Source organism: Astyanax mexicanus, chromosome 16 (assembly GCF_023375975.1).
Source record: "Astyanax mexicanus isolate ESR-SI-001 chromosome 16, AstMex3_surface, whole genome shotgun sequence".
NCBI lineage: Eukaryota > Metazoa > Chordata > Actinopteri > Characiformes > Acestrorhamphidae > Astyanax > Astyanax mexicanus.
Window position 1 is genome coordinate 37,187,884 of NC_064423.1, and position 18,988 is coordinate 37,206,871.

Consider the following 18,988-nt stretch of genomic DNA (forward strand, 5'->3'; position numbering starts at 1 on the left):
GGCTGGTAACTCAGATAAACTTATCCTGTGCAACAGAGGTAACTCTTGCTCTTCCTTTCCTGGGGCGGTCCTGATGAGTGCCAGTTTCATCATAACCTTTTTGATGGTCTTTGTGGTGACGGAGTTGATGCTATTTTAAAAATTCTTACATTTTTCGTATTGAATGACCTTCTTAAATATTTTTTGTTTACTTTTCTTTTCTGATTCTTGCCATTATATAGATTAGAACATTACTTAAATAGAGCTATTATTCACTGTATACCTGTAACTCTACCTCACTACTTACTTCACTACTTTACAACTGATGCTCTCAAACACTTTATTAAGAGACAAGAAATTCAAGTTGACGGGTTCAGCTGTCATCTAAGTAAGAGGTGCTACTTTGAAGAATGTAAAATATAAAACATATTCTAGTTTGTTTAACACTTTTTGCTTACTAAATAATTTTGTTCAATAATGTTTTTCTTCATAGTCTGGATGACGTTAATACTTTAAGGTGTGTCCAAACTCAACTGGTACTGTAAAGAAGATAATGGCCATAAAAGACTGTAGTAAAGAGTTGCAGTCAGTGTATGTGTGTGGGTAAGATATCGTGATAATATCGTATGGTGAGATGCTTTGTGCTCTTCAGTAGTACTCGGTGTATGTGTTAAACACTCATAATCATGAAGCAGAAGAAAAGAAGCCGAGGCCACGCTGCATTTATGCTCATACTTTTTAATGTATCACAATGAGCAAGAAACATACTTGATGAAATATTTTCAAAGGAGTATATTCAATTACCATCTACAATCAACTTAACTAGGACAACAAGGTTTTTTGTGACAAAAGTTTTTCTTTAAAAGTCTGAAGTTCCATGTGGTTTATGTATGTTAGTCTCCATGTAATTTGGTACAGTTTGGAAATCTTCATCATATAATTACAGTAACAAAAAAGCTAACAAGACTACAGTATAGAAAAGACATCAAGAACAACATTTTTGGTTTAACTTGCTCTTTTTTGTACATTGCAAGGCTGTTTTTTCTACCCTCGGGTGGGCTACCTGGAGCCACTGAGCCGTGCTTGTGAGGCTCGGAGGAGGAATAATTCGAGAAAAGAAAACAAAAAACGAAAAAAGAAAACGAAAAAATCTCCAAAGAAACGAAACCAAAAAGCGTTAAAAAAAAATTTGTGGCACCAGGAGTCACAAAAGGAACAGGGAGCTCCAGTAGCAGTTTGTCTTTGAGTTTGGAGCACATGTTTGGTTGCTTGTTAAGTTTGGTTGTTAATTTTGGTTGCGTTGCTTTTTTTCGTGTAGAACCGCTTCCTCGGGCGCGACAGCCCGGAAAGCCCCTCCCCCTCCGACAGTAAGTCCTTTTTAGAGATGGGTCGATGAGATCGGCCGGCTGCGTGTCACGGCAGGCCAACGCCGTGCGATGCCGGTTGCGAATGTCCGTCCGTGCATCTGTCTGTCCGTCCGTCCCTCCCTCCATCAGTGAGACGAGCAAGAAGAAATGAAAACAGGTAGCAACACCATGAACCGGGAGAAAAAAGAGGCATGTGGTACTGTCCCCTCCCGTTCAGGAGTTTGTGGAAAATGTCCATCAGCGTAGATGCGGAAAGCGAGAGAGAGGAGAGAAAAAGAGAAAGAGAGAAAGAGAGAGAGAGAGAGAAGAGGGAAAACGTGGCCGATCCAGCCACCGAAGTTCAGCGAAACCCAGATTATTCCTCTCGGTGTCCACTGCGTAATTCCTCGTACGTCCACTAGTTGCAGAGTCTATTCCCATAGGCAAATAGTAATAGTCAGTAATTAAATAATGACGTGATGTCAGAGGCGAGCCTTGTCCCTGCCTTTGGCTCCCATGCCCAGATTTGGTGTGCCAACAACAGCCTTCTCAGACCTTTCACTGGCATCTCCAACGCTTCCCAGAGTTCAGTTCTCTTTGTTTTTCCTTCTTTGTCATTTAGAACAAAATCAAAAGCGAAAAAAATCGATGTCTTCTTTAAATATATCTATATCTGTATACATGTTTTTTTTTTTTCACAGTGGGCAAAAAGGATGACCTCTACAGCAAAACCTGCCTTCTTTCTCTCTTTGCAAAATGTCCACAAAAAAAAAAATCAAGTATCCCAAACGAGAGTCGATGTATCTCAGTCGTGTGTCGTGTTTGTGTTTGTGCCACAATAAATATACACTCATCATCAGGGGCACCAACTGAAATTCTCCTTTTTTTTTTCTTTTCTTTTTTTTTTTTTTGTCCAACTGCATTATGCTTTGGCCACATTCATATATTTAATGAAAGTAACATTAATAATAACAATATTTAAAAAAAAAAAAAGTAACGATCAAACTGCTCAGTGATTCAGTATCCACATGACTTAATTATTATTGTAACGTTCCCAAACTTTCGCCCTCCTCATCGTCGCACTGAAGATCCAGCTGAAGACGCAGTTCAACTCAACGGTTTGGTGTGAAATGTGTTAAAAAGTGGGAAACATGATGAAAAAATATGATTGAAGAAAAAAAATAAAATAAAGAAACAAAAGTCTTAAAAGGCTCTTAGGAAACAAACACACACACACACACACACACACACACAGTCCATTCTGGCAGAGTCGATGTTCAGTCGATGGTGATGGTGATTCTGGTGATGATGATGATGATGATGATGATGATAATAATAATAATTATAATAATAATAATCATGCGAGGAGTACCTCAAACTTGGCCCCTCGCCAGAGCCCGTAAGACAGAAAATTAATATTTATAATAATAATAGAAAAAAAAGAGATTGAATTTTTTTTTTTGGAAGCAAGAGATCAAAGAACAGTGTCAAAAAAAGAAAGATAAACACCGTAAAGTGGCCAGGTCTTATAGAGTAAGAACAGGAAAATTAAACAATTAAACGAACAAACGAATGAACAAACAAACAAACAAAGATTGACTCCAAATTTAAAGCTGGTGTTAAAACGTTAATTTACGTATATGAGGAACATTTAATATACATTAAAATAAAATACAAATAGTTATAGGAAAAATAATAATAAATGTCTGACATTGTCTGAACTGAAAGTCAAAGCAAGAGCATTGGAAAAAAAATAAACTATACATCGTAACTTTTCTCAAAAAATAATTATGAACAATATTTTTTTTTAGTGTGAACAGGATTGAGGAGAGGAGAGTGAGTGGGAAAGCTTGCAGACCAGATCGACCTAATTTTCAACAGCATGCGCAAGTTATTCATTAATTAACACCAGATCACATTGCTCTGCAAGACGTAACACTTTTTTTTTCTTTAAAAAACACACTTCCGAGATTGAGCAATGTATCGTGTTGGCCAAAATACACTTGCTATACATCTGTGGCCAAAAAATAAAAAATAAAAGAGAAAAATACGCAGTTATTCACAAATTTAAATATATATTCTGTAGTTTTGGTGAGGATATTAAAATAAACTAAACTAAAAAGATTAAAAGATTAGGTGGGGCACAATTCGATTAAAACAGAACCAATCATTCACCATTCCCAACCAATCATTGGAGTGAGTGACCACTTTGGACATAAAGGCAGAAACAAACACACACCTTATTCACCATCCGAAACACCGAAGGGACACCTTCAGGAGAAAAGAAGAAAGAAGAAGGAAAAAGAAAAACGGAAAGAGCGAACTGTTTTCTTCCAGTCTTATTCCGTATATGATGCTTTGGAATGAAGATGTCCCTTGGAAACCTGTAATAGAACAGTATCGTGCATGAAAATGGCTTTACACCCTGCAGAAACCTGGGGCAAGTCCCTACGTGCTTATATTTTTGTGATTTTTTATTATTTTTTCATCATTTTTTTCTTTTTAAATCCAAGAGGGGAGGCCGCCGCTCCAGACGTTTTTTGCACGTTTCGCGCAAAAGAAACAGCCTTATATTTCCTTCTGAGACTCGTTATAGATGGGAGAGGCGTGATGACACCAGTGACCAGCAAGATCAGTGAGACGTGTAAGTACCAGATGTGTTACAATATGTACATTTTTGGTAACCACTATTACATGATGATCTGTTTCTTCAAGTGAGGAGAAAAAAAAGAAAACAAAAAATATAGAAAATACGGACAGAAAACGAAAAAAAAAAAAAAACGGACAACGCAGGGACTTGAACTCGACTGCACTGAACCCTGCACTGTACGCTTCAGAATGAGAAGATTTAATGGGATGGCAGAATTACATGACACCTTACAGTCACCTTACAGAAATGAGAATTTAAGAATACAGAAAAAAAATACGGAAAAGAATCTGTCCTTGCGTAAGAAATCAGAAATCTCAGGAAACTCAGGTGTGCTATTTGGAATGCTCTTCTGTCTGTTCCTAACAAACAAAATAACAGATAGATCATTGGCTTTTGATGTTGGTCTGCTCAAAAAAACATAAAGAAAAAAAAAACGGAATTAAAAAAAATGCCAAAATGTCCTTTGGAACATATATTCACAGTCTTCAGAGTTCCGTTTTTGCAACAAGGAAGAGTAAATAAAACGATGTCGCAGAGGCAGGGAGATGGTTTATTGGTTGTTTCTTTTCTTTCATTAAAGCTTAGCCAAAAAAGCGAAATGAGCATGCATCTAGGTTTTTCTTCTTCTTCTCAAAAAATCATCTACATTAGCAGCAAAACGTATGTCCTCAAAGACCAGACCTTATACATTTTCTCTGAACAAAAAGAAAAGAAATGAAAAAATGTAATGGATCTCGTGTGACCGAAGAGTTAAAACAAAGAGATTCTCAACTTCTATCTTACAAACTGCAATGGCTCTGTAATGGTGCTACTCCACAATGCAAGGACAAGGGTCCTTTTTTGGTTTTTGGTATTCTTGGTATTTTTCTACGTAAAAAAGCCGCCGGTCCGCCTGCAAAGAGGCGAGGACGGCAGCTCTGATGCGTACTCCTTTTATTCTAAAACTTTGTTTTTTCTTTCCTTAAAAACAGCAACAAATTCTCAAGTATAAAGAAGCCTCTTTTCTCATCTTTATGCACCAATGGTGAAAGTGTTTAGTCTTTGGATTTTCTTTTCGTTTTAAAGCGTGAATTATTATTATTATTCTTTTCATTTTCATCTATGACAACGAACGAAACAAGAGGAAAAAGAGGGAAAAAAAAAGGGAAAAACACACAATAAAGCCCATTATAACAGACTGCAGCCACACAGCCACACTGCATGAAACACACAACGTCTGCTTTGTAGTGCTAAAAGGAGAAAACTCTCCAAATCTACAAATACAGCGAAGGAGGAGGGGGGGGGGGGGGGGAACGAGAAAACACAAAGGAACGAAGGAGGGATAAACGCACAGAAAGACACAGAAAAAGGGATAAAGAAAGTCAGACAATTGTAAGTGCACGAGAACGTAACAGAAATATAAGTGAATATTAATCACCGTTTTTGAAAAGAAAAGAAAAGAAAAAAAAAAACACCCCCAGATCTCTATCGATATTTTTCTCTTTTGGTCAGCGCTGCACCAACTAGCAAAGGAGAGAAGGCCCTCCCGAAACGAAGGGACCTCTGCCAAGTCTGTCGGTGGCAGTTGGGTGAACGTAATCAATCCGAGAAGCTGTGGATTGATTGGACAGAAATAAAGTATAGATCAGTTCCTGCTCCTTAATCTAGTCTATTGGAATGACCAAGACAACATCAAATGAAGCGCCTTAAGGTTGGACGATACAAAAGCTAAATGTACACAAAGATTTTTCAGTCTACCATACTGTTTAAATTCATTTCCAATGCAACAATCTACTAAACACCAAAAATGTTTATATCTATCATAAATACAGAAAGTTCTTTTCCTTTAAAAACAAAATAAAAAAAAAACAAAACGGAAAACAACAAAAATAATATCTTTTTTTAATCCCTCACCAACAAGTCTGCAATGCTCTTCGTGTCTGGGTACAGTGGGATTGTAGGTATCCTCCCATTTTGTTGAAAGAATTGACAAAAAATTGAAAAGGTTTACAACCAGCAGTTCAGCTACCCATTTGAATGCCCAGAAAGCTATGTCTTTAAGTTAGTTTCACTTCCAAATACTTTGTCAGTTAAAAGTAATACAAAAACAGAAACGTTTACCATTTTTTAAGGAACAAAATGAGTAAAATAATGATTTTCGTAACATAAAAAAGGTTGTGAGCTGTTGACCTGAGAATAAAATAGACATTACATTATTCTTTTTTTTTCTTTAGCAAGCCATTGGTATTTGAATGCTTAGACAGCAAGAAAACTGTAAGACTATTCTCCCATACAGTACATACTGGCTTTGTTTGTGTAACTGTACTATTTTAGGTGAAAATACTTATGCAAACAACAGTAACAAGCAGAAAGGGACAGCTTGTTATCTTCTTGTTGTCTGCTTGCTCTCTCCGTGTTCTTTGTATGGTATGGACAGGTTGGTTCCGGGGCTATTTGACTTGAGGCAGTCCATTAATTGCAACACAGCATTCCCCTAGAGCGATAGCCAAGTGCCTCATATATATATATATATATATATATATATATATATATATATATATATATATATATAAAGAGGAGTGGAAATAAATTAGTTATTAATTAAAACCAGCATGTTGATATGGGAAAACAATCCATTAACATTTAAATTTTTGGTTACAAGCTTTGGAATTGCAGTTAGTCTTTACACATCTTTTCTGAAATTGGTTTGTATACTTTTAAACATATTTTAAACATTGCTGCTTTTTTTACTTCTGTGTTTTATTTGTTTTTTTTTTGTCTTTTGTGTGTTTTAAATATTGTCCATCACCGAAAGCTCTTTTACAATCTGATGGAGTCTGTTCCTACACTAGCCATATTACTACTACAACTATCGCTGTCTTTGAGACAGCCGGGCTGCTGTGGCTCCTCCGCCGACCTGCCCAGCCTGTCCGCTGACTTCTGACTGCTATCAGAGTCAGATTCGTCGGTAAAGACGTCTGTTGGTATCGAGGTCTGAACCCCTGAGGTGCTCAATGAACTTGAGGTAACCGTTGAAGGTGAGGATACTGGAGGAAAAGAAGACGATGTAGAAGGAGTGGCATTGGGCTTCCCAGCTAAAGCTCTAGAGAAAGGGGCCTGGGGCCAGGGTTTGCTGGCAGCTGTGGTGTTCAGGAGGGCAGCAGAGGAGGAGGAGGAGCATGAAGATGCAGACACGGATGAGGACGGCGTGGTGTTCGACGTTGTCGGTGGGGGAGATAGGGTGTTGTTTGGGTGAGTGACAGACTGCGAGGTAGATGCGGTGTTAGGATCGGGGAAGCAGGCTGAAGAGTGAGGTAATAAACTAGTAGCGTGCTCTTTGGCATTTCTGGCTGATCGTGTGATTGTTCTGTGTTTGTGCAAGGCTGAATCCAGGTGTTGACTGAGTGCTTTGTCCCCGTCCAGGGTGGTGTTACAGGCCAGGCAGTCGTAGAGGCCGCCCTCGGCTGAACCGCCACCGCCGGGGACCCGAAGCAACATCTCTTGCAGGTTTGCCACAGACTGACCGAAAAAGCAGATTGACTTGAGGTGGCTGATGGCTGCTTCCTCCTTGCTGAAAACAGCTTGACATTTGCGGCACGCCAGCCGGTACTGAACTTTGGGGACAATGAATTGGTCGAGAAGGGGGTCTGCACCTTTACCATCCACTTCGTGCTGCTCAGGGGCTAGGTTATTGTGAGAAGAAGAGGTATCGACTGGGGGAGTGCCTTTCTGCTCCTCTGTCTTTGCGGAATCTTTGGCAGAATCTTTACGGTCCACCGAGGGCTGAGAAGGGGCTTGAGTTTGGCTCGATTTGGGTTGCTGGATTTGCTGAAGCTGCCGCTGCTGCTGCTGAAGTGCCTCCTGCAGGCTCTGCTGATATTGCTGGTAATGCTGGAGCAGGGATCCTGGTGACAGCCCCATTAGGGCCTGTGATAAAGCTGGGTTGTAGGGGAAAAGACTTTCCATACCGTACATAGGCTGAAGGTATCCACCTTGGAGAGCGCCAGGAATCTGGGGGGCGTAATATGGAGAAAAGCCTGGCATAAAATAGGGCAGGAACTGGCTGGTAAGCAGAGCGGTTGGATCGGATGCTAAAGCAGCCTGCAGAGCTTGGAGCTGAGCCGGATCGACCACGTACTCCATACCAGGAGTTGGCATGGAGGTGGCTGGAACTGCTGTGTCTGGTTTTTCTTTCTTGGCACTGGCAGCAGAAGTGGAGGGAGCAGGAGTTCCTCCGGTCGACATCGATGCTGAGGACTTCTCTGCCTTCTCCTTTGACTTGGACTCTTTCTCCCTGACCCTTTCAGTGTCACGCTCTTTGGGAGGATCAGCCCGTGGGCCTGGTTGGGTGGTCAGGGAGTTTGATGTGGATGTGGTAGTAGTACTTGAGTGGGCAACAGAAGTGCTGGCCTGAGCTGGGCTGGGTGAAGCCAAGGAGGAAGAGGAGGGGATCTTGTTGGGTAAACCAGATGTGGGGAGACTGGGTGAAGGTACACTGGCACCAGGCATGTTCAGAATGTTTGGAGGTTTCGGAGGGGTTAAAGCTGAAAAACACATAGAACTGCGTCAATAAAAATGAAGCAAATGTGAAAATATCAAATATCAAAAAAGTGTCACTTAGAATAACTTTTTTTCTTAATGTAAACTGCTTTATATCAATGTCAGAGTGAACAACATACCTGAATTCGAAGAGTTAAAGCCCGGAAGGGAAGGGCTTCCAACACCAGGCAAGAGGACAGGGGGTATTCCTTGCAGATTTGAATAGGCTGACTGCAGATTCAGGGCTTGCAAGGCAGGACTGTCAAACATCCCTTGTTGCTGCATGGCTTGTTGTTGTGCCAGTCCCAGGACCTCATTGGCCTTCTTGATGCGATCCATCTCTTGCTGGGCCATGAGCTGACGAACAGTGGCTGGGTCAAAATACTCCTTCTCTTTGTCAAGCTGGCTCCCAATAGTATCCTTTACCTTGGATATGTGTTGCTGGGAGAAGATGTGGTCCCGCACCGAGAGGCGTGCACTGTATTTAACTCCACACAAAGTGCACTCCGTCTTAGGTCCCTCATAAGAGGTCTGGTTGATGCCAAAGTGTTTAGCCATGCTGAGCTTAGCCTTCTTTTCCTTAGCACGAGCATTCTGGAACCAGACTTGGACAACTCTTTTCGGAAGTCCGATGTCATTGCCGAGTACCTCACACTCCAACATGGTAGGAGTTCTGTAATCGCTGAAGCAGGACTTGAGCACTTTCAGCTGGAGGTTAGTCATTTGGGTTCGGAAGCGCTTCTGACCAGGTCTGTCACCACTGTCAATGCTTCTACTTCCAGATGCCCCAGGGCTTGGTGAGCAAGGGTCAGCCAAACTAGACGTCTCACTGTAATCCACCATATTTTCATTTTCAAAGTCTTTCGCGTAGTAACTTGTCGCAGGGCTCACAAGTCCTGAAGACATCTGGTCATCATTTTCGAGAGATGAGAGCGGTATTGTTCCACCAGACTTGGACAAGTAATCTCCGCTGTTGTGGCCGTGCTTTGCATCAGCGCTGTCATTGTCGACATTAGCCTCATCACCTGTGGTGGTATCAGTGATCGCAGTGTTCACAGACGAACAGTCATCATTATCAAGCTTGTTCTGGTCAAAACTCATGTTCACTGAAGACATGGTTGGGCTTTCAAACTCCTCCATTCCCTCAACTTTGATAGATGTTGGACTTAAAAGTGCCCTTGGAGACAAATCCATGGTTTTACTAACAGGTGACAAGGATGAGCACTGGGCATCGTTGTTAGAAGCAGCCATATGGGAGTAGACAGCAAGATCCTGAGGGTCCATTTTCAAGTGCATGCCCTCCTGGTCGGATACTAAACCAGCAAGTGTTAGGTTGTACCCAGCACGCTTTGCCTCATGCCAGTGCCGTGAACGAATATGGGCTTCTAGAGCAGTTTTAGCCTTGAAAAGGGCACGACAGAAGGGGCAGCGCCGATGTGCTTGAGCTGGCCCAACGGCCCGAAATTGCCCTTTTCTTTCCCTGGCCCTGGTGTTTTGGAACCACACTTGCACCACTCGTTTTTTGAGCCCGACCTCGTGAGCAATGTGGTCGAGCATTTTTCGGGTGGGATTGGAGTCTAGTAAATATTTCTGGTACAGGATCTCAAGTTGCTCAGGAGTAATAGTGGTTCTAAGACGTTTGTCTCTTTGTGGCTCTTCCCCACTATTAGTGCTGTCATTTTCACCAGGACTTGTGCCTGCTTTCTCCTCCAGCTTCCTCTTTAGGGAGTTCATGGTCGATGTAGGTGTTGACGGAGAAGTGGCAGAGCTGCTTGGTATTTGTGGCAAAGCTCCAGCCAGTAGCTGGCTAGCAAGCAGAGGATTGCTAGGGTCAAATAACATGAAAGGCATGTCCATTGAGCGATCCAAGAACTGGGGGTGAATAAATTGGTTCTGAACACTCAGGAAGTGAAGCTGCTGGTGTTCTTGCCAATGCTCAAAAGAGGGAAAGGCAAGCTTGCACTGCTCACACTGGTAGGGAATCATCTGCTGGGCCAGCTGCTGCTGCGAAGCAGAAGCTAAATGAGAACTGAGAGCCATGAGAGAACTTTGGGAGGCAGTCTGGCTGGCGTGAGAAACTGAGGCTGAAGCACTAGTGTGCTGTTGCTGCTGAGAGAGGGAAGGTGAAGAAAGTTTTGTGTTCTTTGGTGCTGCGTGAACCTTTTCCTCTCGTGGTGGTCTCTGCTGTGGAGTCTCAGGCCGGTGACTGCTGCTTTCCTGTTTCACTGTGGCCTGCTCTCTTTGAGCCAGGGATGTTTCTGCAGAGTTTTTGGACTTTTCATCAAAGGTGTTCGATGTGCTCGCGGGGGCGGCTTCGACCTTCTCGGAAGATGTCATGTGAGAGAACGACGAAGAAGATGATGGTGGAAGAGGACAGAGACTTGAAGAGGATGGCATTGGTGTGTGACCTGATGACCCAGAAGGAGTGTAGTATTCATGGGAGAGATCTAGAGAGTCTTCATTTTGACTGTCATATTGTCCTTCTTCATCCTCATCTTTGTAACAAAGCTTCTTTTGATGTTTAATGAGGTCGAATATGCGCTGGAAGACCAGGCTGCACTTTTTGCACTGATAGTTTAAGTTGGTAGTGCGAATGTATCGGTCATTGGACAGCTCACGTCGCTCGCCGTCTTTCACTCCTTCTCCCTGGTTCTCGTAATTTTTACGAGCTTTTTGTCTGGCATTCTGAAACCATACAACAATGACTCGAGTGGGTAGGCTCAGAAGATTAGATAGCTGCTCAAACTCATCATCTTTAGGGTAAGCATTGGCATCAAAGAAGTCTTGCAGTACTCTCAGCTGGTAGTCTGTGAACCTAGTTCTTGAGGACCTCTTACTGCCACAGGACTCATGTTTAAGGGGTTCAGGGGACGGTGGCTTGGAATCAATTTTGACATCCTCCAAGGTGGTAATAGGTGGATTGTTAAAGTTATAGGGCGAGTCTTTGTTGCGTTGACGCTCTTTGAAAAGAGTGTTGCGAAACCAGTGCTTGATGACTTTCTGTGGCAATCCTGACTTGTCTGCCATTTCCTTTATTTGCTCCTCATTTGGTGAATTGTTGATGTCAAAGTACTGTCGCAGAACTCTCAGCTGGTCGTCTGTGATACGAGTACGAGGCCTCTTATTCTGTTGCTGCAGCATCGCTGGCGTCAGCTGCTGCTGATACAGCTGCGCAAGATCAGTGGCCAAACCAGGTTCAACAGATGGCAGCTGAGCAGGGATTTGAGACGGTAGCGATTGGAGAGACATAGGCTGCATCATGAGTGGAGAGAACAGAGGAAGATCCATCGCCATTGGAATTTGGGGAAGTGGGCCTGGAGGTGGACCTTGTGGAGTTGAAACAGTGGGAGGAGTGAGCGCAGGTGTAGAGACGGGTATATTTGGGGTTGGTGCTCTCTGTGGAGGTGGAGGCGGTGGTGGTGGTGGGGGAGGAGGGGGTGGTGGGGGAGGAGCAGCCTCAGGTGTTGGTGGTCTTAGCGGGTACAGCTTGTCATACTGTTCTCTGTACTCCTTGGCAAATCTTTCTAGCGATCTAAATGGGAAGAAGGCCTGATGGATGTGCTCCTGGTGACTCTTCAGAATCAAAATGTTGGAGAAGAGTTTACCACAGGCCTCGCACTCCAGTTTCTCCAGTCCCTCAACGGGGTCAACGACTCTAGTGATGCCACCTGGAGCGGTTGATCCAGGAACAGCTCCGGGCTTTTTCTGAGCTTTCTGTTTGTTCTCGTTGTACTGAATCACCAATTCAAATCCAAAATTCTCCAATAGCACTTTGGTGGCATTACCACGAGCATCTGATGCGATTCGTGGTGGAGGGAATCCAGGGTCCTGATTCACATTAGCTACATTAGCTTGTGGAACATCTTTCTTCTCTTTGGACTTTGAATTGTCTGAGATATCCTTTGGAACGTGATCCTCGGCTTTGTCATTCATGTCTTTATCCTTTGGCAGCTCTCTGTCCTTCTCAGTATGAGGAACAATCGCCTTTGGTTTTTTCTCTACTGAGTGTGCAAGAGACGCACTCTGCTGAAGTAAAGCCATTTGGCTCGAGGCCTGGGAGTGGGAATGAGCTTGGTGCTGTTGCTGAAGGTGGTGGTGCATCAGCTGCTGCTGTAGGCAGCTCTGTTGGGCCTGCTGGGCCTGGTTCTTCTGTTCCTCCAACAGCGATGCAGCAGAGCCACTTAAGTTCAGCGCAGAACTGTTCAGGTTCATTTCCGCATTCAGTTGAAATTCAGCCCCGGGAATATAGAAAGGAAACAGCAGCTGCTGCTGCTGAAGTGGTAGAAGAGCATCTGTTGTCATTGGGAAGTGCTGTAGTAGGGGGTTGAAGAGCTGGGACTGAAGTAGGGCAGCTTGCTGCTGGAGCTCCTGCTGGAGCTGGGCCTGGGCTTGTGCTTGAGCCTGAGCCAGCTGCTGCTGTTGTTGGAGCTGCTGCTGGTGGCCTCTTGAGGACAGCATGTCAGCAAATTTCTTTTTCTTTGCCTCCTGGTTCTCGGAGGGAGAAGGATGACAGGCTGAATTAGACATGCTCTCAAGACTGTGAGACTGGCTCAGGTGGTTTCCTCCCGAGATGCTGTGCGCTGTCTGAACGCTTGCTGGGGAACAGCTGTTGTTGCTGGAGCTGGTTGTCGAGTTGGTGGGTGGGACGGGGCTCGGGGTAGAAGTGCTGTTGGATGTGCCTCCACTTGCGCTGCCACTGCTGACTGAGCTGGAGCTGCCGCCGGCTGCTTCAAGCTTGGCCGCCCTGGCTTTGGTCTGGTGGAGGACGGAGCGCATGTGGATCTCCAGCGTGGAGCTCTGGCTGTAGGCGACATTGCAAGTGCTGCACTTGAAGGGCTTGTTATCGGGGCTGCTGGTTGGCTCTGGCTGACCTGTGGTGGATTCCTGCAGAGCACGCTTGACCTTGTGCAAGTGCGATACAGAATTATAATGCACCAGAAGAATGTTCTTCTGGGTAAAAGACTCTTTGCAGACTGTGCACTTGAAAGGGCGAGAAGGATCCAAGAACTTCTCCATGGTGAAATTGGGGCCTTTTCTAAATGGCAGTGCTCGCTTGGGCTCTGATCCAGAATCCTCTTGCAAGGATCCCGAGTCACTGCCTGTTGGGCTCTGTTTTTCCTCAGGATCACTTTCCTCTCCTTCTTTCTCATCCTCAAGCAGACCTCCTTGGTCTTCTCCGAGTGACGGGTCACCCATAACCATCAGGTCTCCATTCATTAGCAATCCTCCGTAGAGCTGCTGAATGTCAGCTTCACTCAGTTCAAGGTGACTAGTCTCCAGATGTTTCTTCAAGGCCTGCAGGGTCCTGAAACTCCGCTGGCACAGGCAACACATGGTGGCCGCTCGGATAACGTGATACTGGGAATGCAGCTGCAGCTTCTCTATCGTCTTGAACGCTAGACTGCACTGGTTGCAGCGGTACTTGTAGACGTGACGATCCGAGACTGGCAGCTGCGGCCTTTTGTTGTGGACCTCGTTGAAGTGCATCTGTAGGGCGTTGGACGATTTGAATACTTGGTTGCAGCCCTTTTTCCAGCATAGGAATCCAGTAGGGTCTTCTCTAGCAGGCTGCTGATCTTCAAGAGGTGACTTGCGAGCTTCAATTATGTCCGTAGTCATCGAAATTCCTTTTTCAGGCTCAATGTCTGTAGTCTCTGTAACTGGAAACAAATCATACAGGATGTCAGGATTTTTTTTTTTAGTAAATACAAATGATTGCTTGTCACTTTTATCATTGCATACACATTTTCTTCACATAAGCTTAAACAAAATGCAGGTTTTAGTTGTAAAAAATGTTCTTACCCATTTGTTTCTTTGTGTCTTCGGAGGTTGAGTTGGGCACAGATGTATTATGAGACTCTCTCTCCGGTCCAGGGACTGGTATGAACATGCTTGCTGGCAACGCCTCAGAAGCTGCCACCTGGAAAATAAAACACAAGGTGTGCCATATATGTTAATTAAAGGTCTTTAACATCAGCTTAACATGTTGTGCTAGGATTGCTAGGAAACTCAAATAGGTCAGAAAACATTCCATATACAGTTGTTATAAAGAGTTGTTTTACAGATATTTACGATATTTAAAGATTTTGTTTGACTCTCAGACAAAATACATTAGATTAAACATTGATTATACATCAGATTCCTGAAAAGTACTATTCGAACACTATCCCATGCTTAGTAGCATGACTTTTATTTTGAATATGCTGCACTCCATTCAATTAAACTTGAGTAATTACACATTTTATCTTACAAAATGTACAATTGGTCAGTTTTCTTTCAGCATCAATGAGACCCAATAATATTTGCCTAAAAGTCTGAATCCAAATATTAATAAAATATTAAAAAGTCATAAAATACTGTCCAACTGCCCACCCCTACACACACATAAAGGGATGTACCACTCTCATAAAAAGCCCAATCACATGACTTCTATTTTACTTTGTTTGCCATTGCAGGAATTTGCACTTTGATCACCGATGGTGTTTTGTCACAAGCTGGGAAAGTTCTGCTGCAGCCAATTAGTGTGATGGGGCTGAGATCCTACCTTGGCCGGCTGAAAAGCTTATTAGGGAGCCTAATTAAATAATTCCTCCTCCTCCTCATAAAAAGTGTATCTCATTCCACTGCAAGCTCAAACTATTAACACAAATGGCGTCACTGGTCTTGGAATTCTGTGTAATTCGACTACTGTCAGTTTAAAAATGTATTACCACATTCCACTTCATTTGTGCTGCATGTGCTGCAGCTCATTAAAGCCCTTTCAAGCTCGAATATTATCATTTTAAAAGTCTAAAAGTAAAAAAAAAGCAAATTGTATGTAAGAACATGAATAAAAAATGGTATAAATGTTATAAATGGTAAAAAAGAGGCATGAAATGAAGTTTGTTTGTGTATACCAGTTCAATCTTCTTTTTTTTAATACTGATTTAATTTCAACATTGGTTGAAGGCTCAATGAATATTGATTGAAATGTGCAGAACTGCAGCCAGGTTTGCATGGCTGTAGAAAAGGTTGAAGTCAATCATGTGTGAATGACAGCAGCGGTTCCCTGTCTTTTCTCTCTTTTTTCCAGCAGCTTCTTCTCTTTTTCTCTGTAGTTGCATCTTGATGCCCCCTCCCCGCCGTCTCTCGCTCACTCAGAAAAAAAAAGATAACAATTCATCAAACGCACTCATTAATCGGCTCCTATTTAACAATAATCAGTGATTGAGATTGGAAGAGGTCGGGAGATGAGGCACAGTCTGCTTCACCTTCCTTCAATTAACTCCCCAAACAGAACAATCAGCCTCACTACCCATCCAGCATTTCAATTCCTCCATCCTCCTCACCCTCCTCCTTCTTCTTCTCCTCCTCCTTATGCTGCTATTTCTTACTCCACCATGTCTGATTCCTGCTCTCAATCCCTCTTTCCTAATCTCTGTTTTTTCTAACTCAGTGCAGACCCTGTTCACACCTGGTCACTTCATGTGAATAGTATCTGGATTATATCCTGGTCAGATTTACATTTATATTTGGAAGTCAAATGTGTCTCTGGTTAATCCAACTGAAATCTGTATGATACAGATTTCAGTTGTATGATCATATTTATGCTGTCTTATGCGGTGTACATTTCGATAAAATGTGTGGAAACAGTGAAATATTGTGTTTATTTGTATGGTTTTTTTTCACATATATAACATATATAACAGTGAACAGTATTTTAGACAATCATGCAATGACCAATAGCACTGCTTCAATAACTGTGACCTCATACACTGCAAAAAAATAATTGGCGAAAACTAGGCACTTGAGATTTAAATGCTTAAATTAAGCAAAAAAATCGGCTAATGGGGTGAAAAAAAAAATCTTAGTAAGATTTCTTAAAATAAGCTATAATCACAAAGTCTTACAATTAGTGAAATAAGACTTAAAGTAAGGAAAAATCACTTATTTTCTGCCTTAACTTTGATTTTTCAATTTAAAAATAAGTAAAAAATAAGTTTTGTCGGATTTAAAAAGATATAATTGTGGTCTAATCCAGTTATAATTCGGATACTAAATATTATAAAGTGATCCAGTGTAAACAGGGTTTCAGTTGAATGCTATATTCTTAAAATTGTGGTTGTTTTCTCCACTGCTGCATTAATTTGCACACTTTGGGACAGATTCCTGGACAAGGATTGGTCTAAGACTAGGGAGCATTTTAAATGGAGATTTTTAATTGAAGTAAAAAATATATACTCTACAATTAGGCTTAATTCCTGTCTGGTAAACTGACCCTATATATTCACATGTGTTTTCTTGATAGTCTTACGTTCCTTGATTGATCAAAGAAGGTCCAGATAATTGTTATATACAAATATTATTCTCTAGCCATACTGTCCGACCTGCCAGCTTTGTTGTTCTCAGGAGAATATCGAAAGCAGCAATGCAACACAGTGAACTAACTAATGAACACATGGTGCATTTTTACACCTCCATCCCCTCCTGCTGCTGGAATATGAATTACGCTGGCTCTGTCAGAGATCATACGATACATACGGTCCTCACCATGATACAATTACAGGAGCTGCACTCAACAACTATCTTTCCAATCTGATCCACATAAAGAGTGACAGAGATTGCCTGAGGAAAACACCGGGATATCTGGGATATTTGCGCAATTTTTTTTTTGTTTTAAGAAGATTTCAAAAAGGATTGCATGGTTGTCAGGGATATTCAGATCCTGGACATTCTTTCATATGGAGCAGTAACACTTACATCATCCGCTTTAACTTATTTGCCACTAGCTCTGTAATCCAGCAGCACCGAGGCCTCCATCAGCCGCCTCCACTTAATTCCTTTGAGGCGGCTCACCTTGTTCTATTGCATTCCCCATCAACACTACAAAAGAGGCGTTACTGCACTGCCTTTATGCTTCTACTCTTTCCAAATTTGCGGCAGTGAAATAATTACAGCTACGTTGTTTCCGATACTCTTCTACTTCTTCCGTCTTAAGGCTCTTTCAAGTCCCATTTTTAAAAATTATTTATTTAAATTTTTATCCCATTTCCTCCCAAATTTGGAAGGTCCATTGCCCAACAATAGGAGCCTAAAATTGAGCTCTGTATCGTACTGATGGTTGGTGGCTAAAATTTCTTTGGTTAAAACCAAGCTGACCAATCAGAGCACAGTTTTCATGGCTGCTGACCCAACAAATTAGCACCAAGATGGTGAGACATTGAATATCTCAGTAGACACCTGATTATGTAATCATGCCAACCACATAGCTACACCTCAGCAACCAATTATTGTATTATACCATAGCAACACTACATCTAGCAAATGCATAGGAACTGCTAAGCAATACCTTTCCAGAGCAAACACCTACCAACATCTTAGATACCACCAGCTACAGTAGAGTATAACTATTCCATAGCGACACTTAGCAACACCACACCACCTAGCAACACCTTAGTAACCACCAGCTACAGTAGAGTATAACTATTCCATAGCTACACTTAGCAACACCACCTAGCAACACCTTAGTAACCATCAGCTACAGTAGAGTATATCTACACTTAGCAACACCTTAGTAACCATCAGCTACAGTAGAGTAGAACTATTCTATAGCTACACTTAGCAACAGCTTAGCAACCATCAGCTACAGTGGAGTATGATAGCTACACTTACCAACACCTTTGTAACAGCACCTAGCGACACCTTAATAACCATCAGCTACAGTAGAGTAGAACTATAGCTACACTTAGCAACAGCTTAGCAACCATCAGCTACAGTAGAGTATGACTATTCCATAGCTACACTTACCAACTACTTAGTAACCACAGCTACAGTAGAGTAGAACTATTCCATAGCTACACTTACCAACACCATAATAACAGCACCTAGCGACACCTTAATAACCATCAGCTACAGTAGAGTACCACTATTCCATAGCTACACTTAGAAACACCACCTAGCAACACCTTAGTAACCATCAGTAACAGTATAGTATAGCTACACATAGCAACACCTTAGTAACCATCAGCTACAGTAGAGTATGACTATTCCATAGCTACACTTACCAACACCATAATAACAGCACCTAGCAACACCTTAATAACCACCAGCTACAGTAGAGTACCACTATTCCATAGCTACACTTAGAAACACCACCTAGCAACACCTTATCAACCAGTGGGAACTTGTTTATCTGAACATGTGCATTTTTTTTTATTATAGTCTAGTCTATAGTGTTCATGTTGATGCATGTGAAGCCAAATCACTCCAAGAAACAACACAGTTAAATCTCTCTGCTCTTTAGGCAGGATAAAAACAGCGACTGCATTATTAGCGAGCTGGTAGCCATATTTTTGCTTTTATAGAGATGATAATGCACCGGGCTCGGTACGAGAGTGGCACATGATGGAAACACAGCTAATACAATGCACATTAAAACCAGCACCTTTTTACAAGTAGAACGAGATGCTCGGTGCCGGCGCACGTGTCGGACAGCAGCTCTTAATGAATTCTGAAA

General features: G+C 42.3%; 1 protein-coding gene across 5 annotated transcripts in view; it reads right to left on the reverse strand.

Moving 5' to 3' along the window:
* Positions 1 to 697: 697 nt before the first annotated feature.
* Positions 698 to 18,988, reverse strand: part of zfhx3b (zinc finger homeobox 3b) — a 547,203-nt gene continuing 528,912 nt past the window's right edge. For all 5 annotated transcript variants that reach the window (XM_022670083.2, XM_022670080.2, XM_049465835.1 and 2 more), the window contains 3 exons: positions 14,296 to 14,413; positions 8,634 to 14,153; positions 698 to 8,498 (listed from right to left, as the gene is read on the reverse strand). In XM_022670083.2, coding sequence (XP_022525804.2) covers positions 6,775 to 8,498; positions 8,634 to 14,153; positions 14,296 to 14,413 — 7,362 coding nt within the window. In that variant the 3' untranslated portion in view covers positions 698 to 6,774. The remainder of the gene's footprint in view (positions 8,499 to 8,633; positions 14,154 to 14,295; positions 14,414 to 18,988) is intronic.